General features: G+C 44.6%; 1 protein-coding gene across 2 annotated transcripts in view; it reads left to right on the top strand.

Moving 5' to 3' along the window:
- The first annotated feature begins 9,691 nt into the window (after positions 1–9,691).
- nr3c1 (nuclear receptor subfamily 3, group C, member 1 (glucocorticoid receptor)) overlaps positions 9,692–15,297 on the top strand; it is a 36,731-nt gene continuing 31,125 nt past the window's right edge. Inside the window, exons 1-3 of one of the 2 annotated variants that reach the window (XM_056293849.1) lie at positions 9,733–9,799; positions 9,903–9,971; positions 10,650–11,896. In XM_056293849.1, the coding sequence (XP_056149824.1) occupies positions 10,659–11,896 (1,238 nt within the window). In that variant the 5' untranslated portion in view covers positions 9,733–9,799; positions 9,903–9,971; positions 10,650–10,658. Of the gene's footprint in view, positions 9,972–10,649; positions 11,897–15,297 lie in introns of both variants that reach the window. The other variant, XM_056293843.1, reaches the window with a different exon arrangement.

A 15,297-nucleotide genomic window follows, 5' to 3' on the forward strand; every position in this document is an offset into this window, starting at 1 on the left:
TTTGAATAAATTTTGATGTCTGTACAAAGTGAAGGATAGATGACCGACAACTGCTCATTTCAAAAGCAAACTCGTAACATTATGCTACCTTTATCAATTCCAACATTGAAAAAAAATAGTGTGAGCTATTAGATAAGATTGAACCCTTTTCACTAATGTACTGTTCGCTGGTAACGTTTGTATTTTGTTGCAATAAAAATTTGAAAGTAATTAGGCTAAAAGAATGACCAATATATCTTATCTTCATCTCAATTATTAATAATATTCACAATAATAACAACTGTATCTATATTTGATAAGCGGGTAATTTTGAATTGAACTGCAAGGTAGGCTTGTCTTTCCCATTCTCAGGGAGAGCTCTCGGAATCACTGGTGGCTGTTATTCCTCAACAATTGATTTGTCTGACCATAAGTGTTTGGTATTATTTTAAATGATTAAGTGACAACCGAAACCTCTATGATCTACTTAAACTGATATGGGGGGAAATGCATAGGTTAGACCTACTACATGCTAAAAGAAAGGATTTGCTGCAAGAGAACAGTCAGAACCCGTTGTAAAAGACAGAGAGAGAGAGAGAGAGAGAGAGAGAGAGAGAGAGAGAGAGAGAGAGAGAGAGAGAGAGAGAGAGAGAGAGAGAGAGAGAGAGAGAGAGAGAGAGAGAGAGAGAGAGAGAGAGAGAGAGAGAGAGAGAGAGAGAAGAAATGACTCTGGCAGTGCGCCCTTTAATGAGCCAGTTAATTGCCATAGCAACCCTAGGCCAGACAGGTTCTGGAAATCCCGGAGGCTGTCTCTTCAGATTGTCACTATAAGGACTTAAAACGAGTAAATCTTGTGTGCGTAGATGACCAAATACCACATAGAACCCGATGAATAGGGTTTTGAGATGATAAGCAATTGTGCCTCTTTACCTGATGCCTTAAGACCTTCAGTAAAGTTATATGAATCAAAGTCCAGTCTCTGTGTCCTGACCTGCCGCCCCATATTGGTGAACACTCCTGAGAAAGCTACATATTCCTGCACAATTTGTGGTCCTTCAAGCCAGATAGTCGTGGCTTCAGGGGAGCCTTGACGATTGATTCGCCTTCGTCATCCACCTATTCACCTAGATGAGTATCAAGCGGACTACCGGCTGCCGAGGCAGTCACAGGTACATGGGCATGAAGAGGAGGAAAGGGAGAAATATGGACCTATCAGCAGGGTGGACAGCCCTCGACCCATAGTGGTTAGCACTAAGGTAAATGATGCTACAACAGATTCTGGGGACAGGTCGCCAGCAAAGTGAGACTGCTAGGCAACAGCGTAAGACAGCCAGATGCCAGACTGAGGTTTTAGAACAAGTACTCCTATCTCACTCACCTCGGTCTTCAGCTCGGAGCTCCAGGTGGTCCACTGTTCGCTCCTCTGCGCAGTCAGTAGACAGGTGTCATGACAGCAGTCACAGAATCACCTCCTACAAGGGGTCTTCTAGAACAGTTCAGTCCTCCACGCCAAGCCCGACACCAGGAAAGCCGAAGAGAGGCGAGATCTACCAGTCACTGTCTGAACAATTAAGCACCATTAAAGCCCACCAAGCCCATGCTGCCTCCACCCCTTGAGGAGGAGGATGATACTTTGCTATTATCTCCCTTATTCACCTCAGAACCCTCTATTCGGCCAGCTGTCATCAAGCCGGAACCTCATAACCCCCAACAACCTCCAGTGACCCTCCAAAGGAGGTTCCCTGATAACCCTAGTTCTCTGAGTCATCAGTTCAATTCAGTCAAGCCTGACCTAAGCCCCCCTCAGCAACCACATGGTCTGTCTTTCCCAATGCAGCCTAGGACATGTCATCTGCCTAACCCTGGTTATCCTCCTCAAGTTTACCCAAGTGCCGTTGCACAATATCCCCCTATGATGCTGATACCATCACAATTCCAAGTAGAGAGCCCAACCTTCCCAGACTTTGCTAACGTGGACAGGGCTCAACATGTGGAACTCCGTCTTGCACCTAGTACTCTCCTACAACCCAGCCAACCTGAACATTACAAGTATGCTATCTTGCTGAAACACATCACGGTCCCAATGGTTCATTGACTAATTCTGGCCCATACAGAGTCCAAGATACCTTTCATCTATGCCTTAGAACCTCTCAGTGAGAGGTATGCCCATCCATACCAGTATGCTCTATGGGAGCTAGAGGAACTGCAGCATCTTCCCCCTGTTAGGGATGACAAAGCCTTAAATAACTTCGCCACAAGAGTCCAGTCACTAGTTGGGATGTTAAGGTCTGTAAGTTAGGAAGGTAAGGAATATCTCCACTGCGGGTCTACTGTCAACGCCTCTTGAACCAATTTTCCAAAGAGAAACAAGAGCAGTTTCATCAACATCAATACCACAGGAACCCGCATAAGCTCAAGTTCAACCTGATCGACCTTCCTGACTGGCTGAGGTTAGAGGGTAGATGCCTGGATTTTGACTACACAAAGGAGCCCAACAATGAGAGGAAGATCAGAAGCAAACGGGGACCTGAGGCCACGGCACTGATCCAGGGGACCTCAAAACTAACCCTGGTTATGATGCAAGCCCTAACCCCTCCATTTACCAACCATCAAGGGTGTGAAAGGCAAACGACATTGTGCATACTGTGAGAAGATGGAACATCGCCTCAGCTAATGTCAGGAATTCTCCAAACTAACAAAGGAGCAGATCACGGACTGGATAAAGACAAATAGAGATGCTGGCGGTGTGGCTGTAACCATCTAGCTGCGGCTTGTGACCTTAAGAAACCCTGCCCTCTGTGCAAGACCAAACATCTTGCTGTTTTCCATGATGTGAACCAGAGGGTATGTGTGAGTGAAAATCCAGTAGACACCACAATGACTACTTCCATAGTTGGCACCAAAGCTCCCAGTCAATACAGAAAAAGACAGCCAGATAGAGTGAACGAACTGACCACACAACCAGACAGTGCTTTGGATGACACTTTTTATTGTGACTCAGTTGATTCACCCACTCAGAAAGAAGGAATCTTCACAATGCTGAAACTGAATAGTGGAAAGGGGCAACTGAAGGTAAGTGGACACTGGTGCCAAATGCAATGTGATGTCCAAACGCATGTTGCATGCAGTTGACTGCACACTTCCTGTGATTGCAGATGAAAGAGTCAATCTTGTGGCTTATGGGGGTGAGACAATTAACACAGAGGGCACAGCAATACTACACTCTCTGCAGGGGCAGTTCAAATTTCATGTGGTCAATAGGGATGTGAGACCATTGCTAGGACTACAAGACGGTGTTGCCATGGAACTCATACACTTTGGACCTGACATCCACATCCTACAACAAGAAGCACCAGAGGTATGGGAATACAAAGACCTGTTTGATAGCAACACTCAAGGTAAATTGCCAGTCATATATCACATGAGGCTAGACGACACTATTGCTTCTACAGTGTGTACCCCTCACAAGGTTCCAATAGCCATGAAAGAAAAGGTTAAGTCAGAGCTTGATCGAATGACTGCACTTGGTGTCATAGTGCCAGAAAATTAAGCCACAGAATGGGTGTCCGCAATAGTTGCAGCCAAGAAAAAAGATGGAACTGTGAGAATTTGCATTGACCCAGTGCACCTGAACAAGGCCCTTCTCAGACCATGTCACCCCCTGAAATCTATCGAACAAATCATTGCAGACATGCCTGATGCTAAAGTTTTCAGCATTCTGGATGCCAAATGCAGTTTTTGGCAGATCCCTCTTGATGAAGCTTCCTCAACGCTTACAACTTTCATGTCACCCTATGGCCGCTATATGTTCCTGAGAATGCCATATGGCATCTGCACAGGCATCGAGGTGTTTCAAAATGTGATGGAGCAACTGTTCGCTGGACAACCCTGTGAGATTATAGAAGATGATATTTTAGTCTGGGGACGTACAATGCAAGAACATGATGATCGTCTGAGACGGGTATTGAACAGAATTCGGGCCATCAACTTGAAGCTCAACCCCAACAAATGCAAATTCAGAGTCCGCTGTATCCACTATGTTGGCCACCTGCTAACCGCTGATGGTGTCAAGCCAGACCCTGAAAAAATTAAATCAGTTTGCGACATGGCAAAACCGCAGGACAAAAAAGCCCTGCAGCAGTTCTTAGGTATGAAAAACTATCTGTCAAAGTTTATCCCTCAATACAGTGAGATTACTGGTCCCCTGAGACAACTGATACACCAAGATGTGGAGTGGACTTGGTATGAAGTCCATGATGCGGCATTCAACAAGCTGAAACAAGCAGTGACAAACCCACCAGTTCTACAGTTCTTTGACATATTGAAGCCAGTGGTTATATCAGCTGATGCATCACAACATGGTCTGGGCGCGGTGTGTCTCCAGCAAGGGAGGCCTGTGGCATTCGCATCACGTGCCCTCACACCCACTGAGTCAAGGTATGCGCAGATTGAAAAAGAAAAGTTGGCTCTCATCTTTGCAATCAAGAAGTTACATGATTTCATCTATGGACGTCCTGTCACAGTTGAAACCGACCACCAGCCTTTAATAACAATTCTGAGGACATCGCTTCACACCGCGTCACCTCACCTGCAGGGCATGATGTTGAAATTATATTGCTACAACCTGGATGTGATTTATAAATGCGGTAAGGAACTTTTTGTTGCTGATGCTTTATCATGTGCACACCTACCGATGACTGAGCCTGCACTTACTGATGACCTTTGGACGTCATGACAGTCCAAGTGCTCTCCTCACATCACACAGATGAACTGAGAAATGCTGTGGAGAGGGATGTAATGTGTCAACAGCTCTCTGACATTATCCTGCACGGCTGGCCTAACACCTCAACAGAATTACCCCACACTCTGCGTCCCTTCTTTTCAATGAAGGAAGAGTTGACTGTCGAAGATGGACTTATGCTCTGTGGACAAAGGCTAATAATACCCGCTGCACTGCAAAAGTTCTATCTTGGCCAGTTGCACCAAGGCCATCCTGATATCGACGTCACCAAACGCAGAGCTCAGGAGACTGTGTACTGGCCCTCAATGTACACAGACATTGAGAGGGAGGTGTCTCGCTGTGCGGCCTGCAATGCTGTCACACCTCACCACACAAAGGAACCACTGCACCTTCATGAAATCCCAGAACTTCCATGGTCATTCACTGTGGCAGATATATTCGAATGGCATGCCAAAATGCATTTAGTGGTGGTGGACTCTTACTCAGGGTGGTTGAGGCTGGACTACCTCCCTGATATGAAAAGCACCACAGTCATTGCAAAGCTGAAGTGACACTTCGTAACACATGGTGTTCCTCATACCCTCATGACTGACAATGGGACTCAATTCACTAGTAAGGACTTCTCAGACTTTGCACAGACATGGGACTTCAGACACATGTGGAGTAGTCCTCATTTCCCACAATCAAATGGCCTTGCTGAGCGTGCTGTACGATTCGCTAAGCACCTCGTGGAAAAGTGCTACCGTAATGGCATGGACATCCAAGCTGCTCTCCTCCACGCTCGCAACATTCCCCGTGATGGACTCTTCTCTCCTGCTCAGCGCCTTCTGTCCAGGCGGACCAGAACATTCATACCAGTGACCAAAGCCATGCTGCAGCTGACTGTCCACACTATGTGAAAGCCACTATCACAAAAAAAGAGGGTGAGGGGGAAAGTATATCATGACCGTAATGCCCGGCGCCTCCCTGCATTAAGTCCAGGTCAAACCGTCAGGATGCAGACTGCACGTGGTTTTGACAGGTTAGCAAGAATAGAGGGCCCAGCCCCTCAGCCTAACAGCTACATAATAACATCCCAAGAAACCAACTACATCAGGAATCGGTGACACCTTCTCCGAGCTGATGAACCCCCACCGGCCATCTCTGAGGACGACCTGCCACAAATTCCCACTTCAGCAGCATAGAGAAGCTGTCCATGCTGACACCGCACCACTCACACCGTCCATTGCCACACCAGAAATCACCTCAAGGAATTCAGGTGGTAGACAAACTGTGGTGAATCGCTCAGAAATCACCTCGAGGGATTCAGGTGGTAGACCACCTGTGACGACTCGCTCAGGAAGAGTCAGCCACCCCAACCAGCGTTATCGGGATTACATCACCGCTTAGCCCCAGTGACTGATAAAACTAATGTGTGCACTCTGAGAAATATTGTTCTTCCAGTGATGATTAGTGAGTTTCCTTGTTAGTTACTCTGTACCTTATTAGTTACACATGCCATCTCATCTTTTTCTAGCGGGTGAGTTTGTCAGGTTCCTGTTATGTGCTGTACCCCACTCATGCTGTTGTGTTCAGGGATCTGTGCCACTCAAGTTATGCAACATAGTGGTTGTTTGTGTTGCTGTAATGTATCTTGTGTTATATCTAGAAGAGGGGGGATTTAGAGTTATGGTGTGGTCACTTTAAATTACAGGCGAGTACTTATGACGTACACAAGTGGCGACCTCAGTGGTAACGTAGCACGAGGGGTGCTTGAGGCAATTGAAGTGTGTATAACTTAACCAGTCTACTGTGGAGTTTATAGACATGATACAGACACCTTGCAGAGCTTAGACTCAGACTCATTCCTCATGGCACTAAGGCAATTCACAACTCACTGTGGGACTCCATTTGAGCTGTTGTCTAACCACAAACCAACTTTGGTGGAGGAGAGTCAGAGCTCAGAGAGGCATAGAAGAATATGTGTGATCAACCTAACTGTTAGCCAAGTGATACATACACTTTAGATTCAATCCCCCTAATGCCCCCTATGTTGGGGGAACCTGGGAATGGGAGATCAAAACAGTCAGGGCTGCTCTCTATGTGACCATTGGTTCCCAAACTCTAATGGAAGAGGTCTTGAAGACAGTCCTGGTGGAGGTTGAGATAATACTGAATTCCAAGCCCTTGAGCTTGCAGACATAGATCCTGTCATGCACAACTATTTGATCATGGGGTGGCCAGACCCTTCACTTCTTCAGGTGGTATAATCCCGAATCCGAGTGCCTGGACTGGCACCATTGGCTTCAACGTAAGGTCTGGGCAGATCAATTCTGGACCTTCTTTCTATGACACTATTTACCCTCACCGTGGGCAGACAAGGCAGAAATAGCATCAGGACAAAAGGAACCTCAAAGTGGGTGTAGCGGTGATGGTGGTGAATCAAAGACTCCTTAGAGCTCTGTGGCTGGACAGAGGTGGTAAGGACCATGCAGAGTTCAGTGGTTGTACAAGTGGACAGCAAGACTAATGAAAACCCAGTAGCCAAGCTTATTGAACTTCCAGCAATTCCAGATGACAACCCACTAGGACCACTACAGAGATATTGAGCCCTTACTTTGGAGCTAATTCACAAGGTGAATTAGGGGGCGGCTGTAGAAAAGGCTCTGGCAGTGCACCCGTTAATGAGCCAATTAATCACCATAGCAACCCCAGGCCAGGCAGGGTCTGGAAATCTCTGACACTACATAGCAGATAGTCTCTTCAGATGGTCACAAAAAGGACTTAAAACCAAGTAAACCTTACCTCTTATGAGTGTAGATGACCAAACCAATGGATAGGGTTAAGAGACTATAAGCAGTTGTGCCTATGTGCCTGATGCCTTAAACCTTCAGCAAAGTTCTATGAATCAGAGTCCAGTCTCCATGTCTTGAAACGACACCACACTGGTGAACATGCCTGAGCCAGCTACATAGTCCAGTACAGAGAGAGACAGACAGACAGACAGACAGAGTGTGTGTAGGGTACTACAATACTGGACAAAGTTAGGACCAGGAACAAAACTGTGCAACTTTTATTTGTTTTTTCACAAAACTTGTGCAAATGTAACAATTCTTGTTTTATATACAATTTGAAGTTAATGGCAAAGGAAGTTTCACATTTTTGCATCAAAATCAAGTTAAAGCAATTTAATTTGTATAACACATTTCATACACAGGCAAACTCAATGTACTTTACAGTAAAAAAAAACTGAAAACAGACAAATGAGATAGAAAACACACATATAATATACTCCACATTAATAAGATAACATTTCAGCCACCCATACGACGCACACACACATACATAAAATATAGTTTTCTATAACCCCTGTCCTATTCCCACTACAACACTCACATGGACCACAAGTGCACACAAAGACACACACACGTGCACACACACATGTGCACACACACACACACACACACACACATGTGCACACACACACATGTGCACACACACACACACACACACACACACACACACACACACACACAAACTACCAAAAGCCTGAGAGAAAAGCAATGTTTTAAGACTACTTTTCAAAGAAGATGCAGTTGCAGCAGAGCTCAAGTCATCAGGCAGTCTGTTGCAGACAACAGCACCATGGTGACTAAATGCACCTTCCCCTAATTTAGATTTCATTCTAGGTACATTCAGGGGACACATACTTGATGATCTGAGAGATCTGATTGGGTTATAGTCAGTGAGCAGGTTGGAAATATATATAGGAGCCATACTATTTGGGCCCCTGTAAACAAGCAATAATACTTTGAAATAAATCCTATACTGTACTGGCAGCCAGTGAAGTGTTTTCAGTACACGTGTAATGTATTGTAAAGATATTTAAAATAGCGAAGACATTTTATTTTAGCTTTGCAATTTTATTTTCACGCTTACTGTGATGACTAGCCTATTATTTTTAACATGTGCCTGCACGTTGTTTTAATGACAATAAATTGAATTTAATTGAAATGAATTTAATTTAATTGTATCTTTGCATCACCAAGTCTTTAAGACAATCTCTGTAGATGTATTCTTTGTTTGTGGTATTTTTGCAGTCCTATATTGAATCATTCAACATTATGCAGCACATTAGTTAAAAGCATCAGTCCAACTCTTTCATGTTCCAATTCTTTCAGTTCGTGTACACATATTAGGAAATTATTTTCGTGCGATAAGTTTAGCATTAAGAGACTGGTTCAAACAGTGAATAAAAGGTGTACAGAGATAAACAATAAATTGCAGCTAAATAAGGGGTAATGTGGACGGTAAGTTTCTAAAAATAGTTCAAAATCGAAGAGGAATTTCCGTATATGGTGGTGGTGCTCTACAATATTCACGTGTGGAATTGCACCCGTGATAAGAAAATATTGCACAGATAAGAACATAAAACGATTCATTAATACGTGCAAAGGGGAAATGACCTGAGCAAGAGGGAATAACATTGGTCAGCAAATTCGAATGCAATGCAGGAAACTTAATAATAAATAATAATCCAAATGCAACAAAATGTCTTTGTTCCCATTTCTTACTGCTAAATACTACCTCCAATAAACCATCAAAGCGTCCTTTTCAAGTTTAACATCTCAGATCGTTGGCATTCATCAACCAACAGACAATAAACAAAGGCCATTGCATCATGGATGACTACACAATGGTCACCGTTACCAATATTAACCTCGATAAAAACCTCGGCAACTGCTCTGCGGTGACGTTTATAACGCTGTATACACATACACAATGAATCCACGAACATTTAGGGGGAGATAAAAGAAAATCTAAAATGTATTTGTATGTCAAGGAGTTTGCGAGGATACGCACTGGCGCCGCAAAACCCGCAGTAACGCAATATTACCAACAGAAGGCGCTGCATGTTGTAAACAGGTCAGCCACGGGGATGTGCTTGCCGAGATCTCCATTTTGTATGTTTTTCCTAGAGGTTAGCGCTTGCTTACTTCATGGCCAGCTGCGAGTCGCCACAGCCGGACTGTGTTTTGAGTACTTTGTCCGTGTTTTTGGACGTCTTAGGAAGTGAGATCGCACGTTTCAGAAAAACAGGTGCAGCCCCGCTTCATGTGCTATTTTCCCTCCTGGCTAGACCATGTAAGATATGACATGTAAACATGGAGTAAACATTCAGGGTTTTTTATGTTCTCCACAGCCACTTGCAGCCCAACACAATGTTGTCAGGCGTTCCGTGGACACCAACCAACGATCAAACATTTGAAGGGTAAATACAAGCTTTTTTATTCAGCCTCGTTTGAATAAGGCACATGTTGTAGCAACGTCTGTACGCGATCGCGGGGAATCCCGTATTGGCTTTTATTTTAGCGGTAAAGCTAGCTGGCTAGCGTGTATGAGGCGCACGACTGGCTAAAGGAGCGTTAAGACGTACAGCAGACGCGTCTCTAGCAAGGGGGCTAACGGCTATCATCATGCTAACGCTAGCAAGACTTAGGTTAAGTATAGTTCACATTAGCGTTAACTTTCCCGCTCCGTTCACATATATACTTTTAAGATTTCCATGATTTTAATTGTTTTAAATGTTTCGTGATTGTGTCTATAGGTCTTACATTCTAATGTTTACAGTCATAAAACAGGAATTGCTAGGCTAAATAGCGTCGTTTACTAGCTTGGGTTAGCTACGATTGGTTAACTAGCAAGGGCCCGCTTTCGACAATGGGGGGGGGGGCGTTCGTGGTAACTTACTCAGTCTCCGACCATCTTGTTAAATGCAGTTGGCATACTCGCAAATTATAAAAATGTTAAGTAGACGTGGCAACTAATTCCAGCTCAGTGAATGACCCCAAATTAATTTTTGTGGGAATATGTCTCTCTCATTGTTGTAAACCTTGCCATCCCAATCGGTTAATGTTATTTATGTTTGACTAATCTGGTGTTTCTGAAGGGTCAAACGATGGATAAAGGAGGAGGGAAGAAATTAAGACACAACAGAGATGACCATTTAAGTACACTGGTCTACACTGAAAGCCCGGCGGAGGGAGCCCCATTAAGAGTAGGTCCTCACAGTGCCATGTCCATCACCTCTGCCACCTCAGTTGTACTTCCGTCCAGCCCATTGATGCAGCCAGGAGACGTTCCCAACGGCCTCAGCGACAGCCCCCTTCCAGAGGAGCTCACCTCAGCCTCTGTCACTGCCTCCATAGGTCTCCTACTTGAAGATTCAGAGCCCAAGGGGGTGACGAAGGACCAGAGGCCTCAGCAGTTGCTTCTGACTCAGACACAGACGCCTACCTCTCTTGGGCACTACACCTTGGGGGAGAATTTCTCCCGGCTGGAGGCCAGTATTGCTGACCTTACCCACTCCTCCATGGACTCTCTTATTGGGGGGACAGACCCCAATCTTTTCCCAATGAAAACAGAGGACTTATCCATGGATAAGGTAGACCAGGACCCCATGGACCTAGATCACGATGCCTTCGGGCACATTGGGAAAGATGTGGACATAAACCAGAGGCTGTTCAATGACAACACCCTTGACCTACTGCAGGACTTTGAGCTCACCGGCTCTCCCTCAGATTTTTATGTCGGGGACGATGCCTTCCTGTCCACACTGACAGACGATTCTCTGCTTGCTGACGTTACCTCGGAGAAGGATGCCAAGCTAATGATGGGGGGGAACACCAACAGTGGTGGTGCTGGCTCTGCCACTCTCAATGGCAGCAGCCTGACAAGTCGAGATGAATCCAACTCCAGCACTTCCACCACTGTCACGATTGCTCCCCCAGCCACTTTGTCTGCGGTGGTGAAGAAAGAGAAAGATGCTGGTTTCATTCAGCTCTGCACACCAGGAGTGATCAAACAGGAGAAGACGTCTGCAGGTCGTAGCTACTGCCAAATGAGCAGCACATCCTCTGCAGACTTACCCAGCCCAAGCCCCATCTCTATTTGTGGGGTCAGCACCTCAGGCGGACAGAGCTACCGCTTTGGAGTCAGCTCCAGCACCTCCACCCCCAACAGCAGCAGCGAGGCTCAACAGCAGAAGGATCAGAAGCCAGTGTTCAACCTGTACCCCCCACTGACAACCATCGGTGAGACCTGGGACAGAGGCCCGGGCATGGGGGACAACTCGGGAATGCAGAGGGCCAGTGAGACGTTCTCCAGCTCTCCCACCTTCCCTGCCAGCTTTGCCAGGTAAGGAATGTACTCATTAATCCACCGTGTGGTCTGATCTGGCCCAGCCACTAGGTTGAAGCCTGCATCACAGTTACTTAGACCTTGCAGTAGGTGGAGAACTACCAGTAACGAACTCTGCACAGAGGAAATTGGATGATGATGTTTAAATGAGCAAGATTCTGTTGAGCTCAAGCAACGATTATCTTGTTTTTTATTCAGTCATTCCTTCTCACAGCAAAATGATTAATTTTCTCTAATTGGCATATTTACTTGGATTCCTGGTTTAATTTCTAATATACGTGCTTTCAAGCCTCTCTTCAGGTGTCGATATGCAACAAGTAACTTTGATTCTTGTGCAGAGAGAGCTTTTTTTTTTTGGTGTAACTTGTTTGAATTCCCATCATTATTGTCATTCCTTATCTTTGCAGCAGAGCAGAGCCTGTTGCCTTCACAGTATTGGAAAGAAACTTGGTTGTGTGCTCTTGGCCAACAAATTCTGTCACGCAGCACTTTTTGCTAATGTTTCCAGAGAATTGGCCACATTGCACAGCACTTTTCTGTACATGGTAGGGCAGCAGTAATATGCCTTGAATTCTAGAGAGATGAGGTGCTGCACAAAAGACAGGGGATTTCCACTTTCATCCAAGTCATTTAACTGTCGAATGGTTTTCTCACAAACTATGCAAATTGAGCATAATTTTTTTCCCCTTTAACTTGATGGCAGATTAAATTGCATGGCATTTTATCCTTCTGAGCCATCAAGGCTTTCTTGCTAAGTCATGCTTTGGTTTATTGTGTTCTGCAGGGTCATTCTTTCAAACCTTGGGTTTTTTCTTTCAGATGTATTATCCTACCAACTAACTGTATGTAACACCATTCAGGCCCAGTAAAAAAGTATTCATTCTATGGAGGCTTTGTGAGGCCATTTAGGCATTTCCTATGGATATAATATCCATGTATAGCTTCCTTAAGTTGCATGATGCCAAAAAGGAACTTGAGAGATGCACTATGTCTGAATGATCAGGCTTCACTCATAGTGGGCCTGTCCCCCAGGAGCAGGGAAGATGGCTCATTCAACAATCAGGATGAATGGCTTGTGGCCCTCATGGAATGGTTGGGCCTATTATTCAGTGCAAGGGGATTAAAAGAGAAAAGTAGGTTACTTGTTCACACAGGTTGAGATTTTTCCCTACATTGATTATTTTTATAATAATGATAATGATAATAGTAATAATAATAATAATGTTATTTTACAGCAAACACGTTGTCAGCTAAAACACGTGGAGTTTCACACTGTGTCCCACAATCACGGTGGTAGAGGTCATGGGGCCCAAAGTGTCTCTTTTGTCCAGCTATTTCTCTGTTGCCCATGGGATTTTATTGGCCAGGCTGGTAGTAGCTCAACAGAAATACATTACCAGCAGTGACGTGACCTGTCTTAAATCTCCCTTGTTTGCCTGTATGTGTATTGACATTGGCACAATCACGCCTGTCTGATTCACAGTATCTGAAAGGGAGTGATGAGGTTTTAGCTGCTAAGTCGAGGTATGGCATGCAGAAAAGCCAACCATAGTACAGGTTTAGTTTTGTTAGTGTCTGTGTGCGATAGAGAGCAGAGAATTACACACAGACAAATTATTTTTGTTTTTGAACTGAGCAGATCTCATGGTTGAAGCTTAATAATATGGCCAAGTGGTTACTGTCATGAGACTTGATGGCTGGAGCCTTATGATTATCTGACAGCAGTCCTAATGGCCAATGACCAGCAACAGATGGAACAGGACACAAGATATGCCTCATCTTCATTCCACACATGGCATTAATCATCCTCTGTTTTCTTAAGAGGTGTGTGTGTGTGTGTGTGTGTGTGTGTTTGTTTCAGTACAGGCTTATGTGTGTGAATTTGAGTTAAGATTTACATGTGCCCCCGTGTGTTTGACGATCGGCTTATGTGTCTAAGCATTGTGCTTGTGAGCATTCATCCATGTTGAGTGGAAGTTGGAGCTTGTTTTATATGGTGTTTGTCCGCTTCAACCTGTGTGACATTTAGTGGCTTAAGAGTTAGCTAGGTGCCGGGCTATCGGGCTGTTAGGGGGTTGGCACCAAGTTGTCAGCTCCTCCGGCTTCTCACGCAACCACACTGCTGCTGGCGGCTCCCGGCTGCTGGTTGCTGAGGCACAGGCTGAGAGGACTGGGCCAGGCTTGGCACTGAATACCTGCTGTAGCCCCAGGGTTTGGCAAACAATACTCCTCGAATCTTCAATCATTGGTTGTACACACTGGCTCTAATAATAAAAGCGAGCCTCTCCACTCACCCAGTGGCATGTTTTTCCATTTCGCCTCCAGTCAGAGACTTGGTGCATCACATTTACATCACATTTAAAGTCTGACTCGACAGTCCCTCACAGCTAACTGGTTTTCACACAACAGGGAACGCTTCAGTTTGATAATGACGTGCTTGGTTGCTTGTGGTTATTTAGTCAACGCCCTCATTGTCTATTACTTTTTTCTTTTCTTTTTTTTTTCATAATGTGGAATGACCTGTTTGATGTAGGGTTCAGTTGAATGAGTTAAATCACTGAGCATTGGGAATCGGTGAAAGGATGAGCTTTACGAGACATTTGTTGTCAGTGGAATTTCTTCCTCCGGTGTTTGTTAGACCTGAGCCATAGTGGAGGTCAGTTTGCGTGTCAGATGGCAGCAGCTTAGTCACATATCCTGTGCAATCCTGCTCTTGTTCCTCAAAATGTGTCGGGCTTGCCTGCTGAAACAAAATAAATTTTTGACTATATCATCCACACAGACTTAAGTTTTCTGATGTGAAATGTGGTTGGGTAGGATTTTGTGTTAAAAGGACCCTAGCCAGATCATGCGTGGAATGAAGTAGCATGGTATTTTTAGGGCAATAAAATTGGCTTGCTGAAAATAGCCGTTGAAAGCACAGATTGTGACAAAGCAAAGATTTGTACGCTGTGGTGTAAGGTTTTTCTTTTTTGATTGCATGTATGTTATTTTAAGAGATAGGCCTATATTATTTCAGTTTTCAGGAGACCACGAGGGCCTTCATTTCATTCGTGTTTAAAAATTATTTTGTTTATTCATTCTGCCTTTCAGTGAAGTCCTTAATATAGATGAATATGATGGCTGACTTTCAGTATTTTCCATTGGCTGATTTGATAAAGGCATTGATGTCATATAATTATTTCTGTCATTGCTGGGAGGATTGCTGAGAAGCCCAGGGCCTGTTTTTCAGTCATAAATAGACTTTCACATATTTTTAGGGGGGGGGGGTTAATGCAGTGTTATTTTGTAAAATTGTATTTTTCTTCTTTCGTGAATTGTTTGTATACCAATATTGTAGTATGAGCCACTTTTAGATGAACAAACTAGGGAACTCAAGGAGATGCTTCATGAATGTG

Source organism: Lampris incognitus, chromosome 1 (genome assembly GCF_029633865.1).
Source record: "Lampris incognitus isolate fLamInc1 chromosome 1, fLamInc1.hap2, whole genome shotgun sequence".
Taxonomy (NCBI): Eukaryota; Metazoa; Chordata; class Actinopteri; order Lampriformes; family Lampridae; genus Lampris; species Lampris incognitus.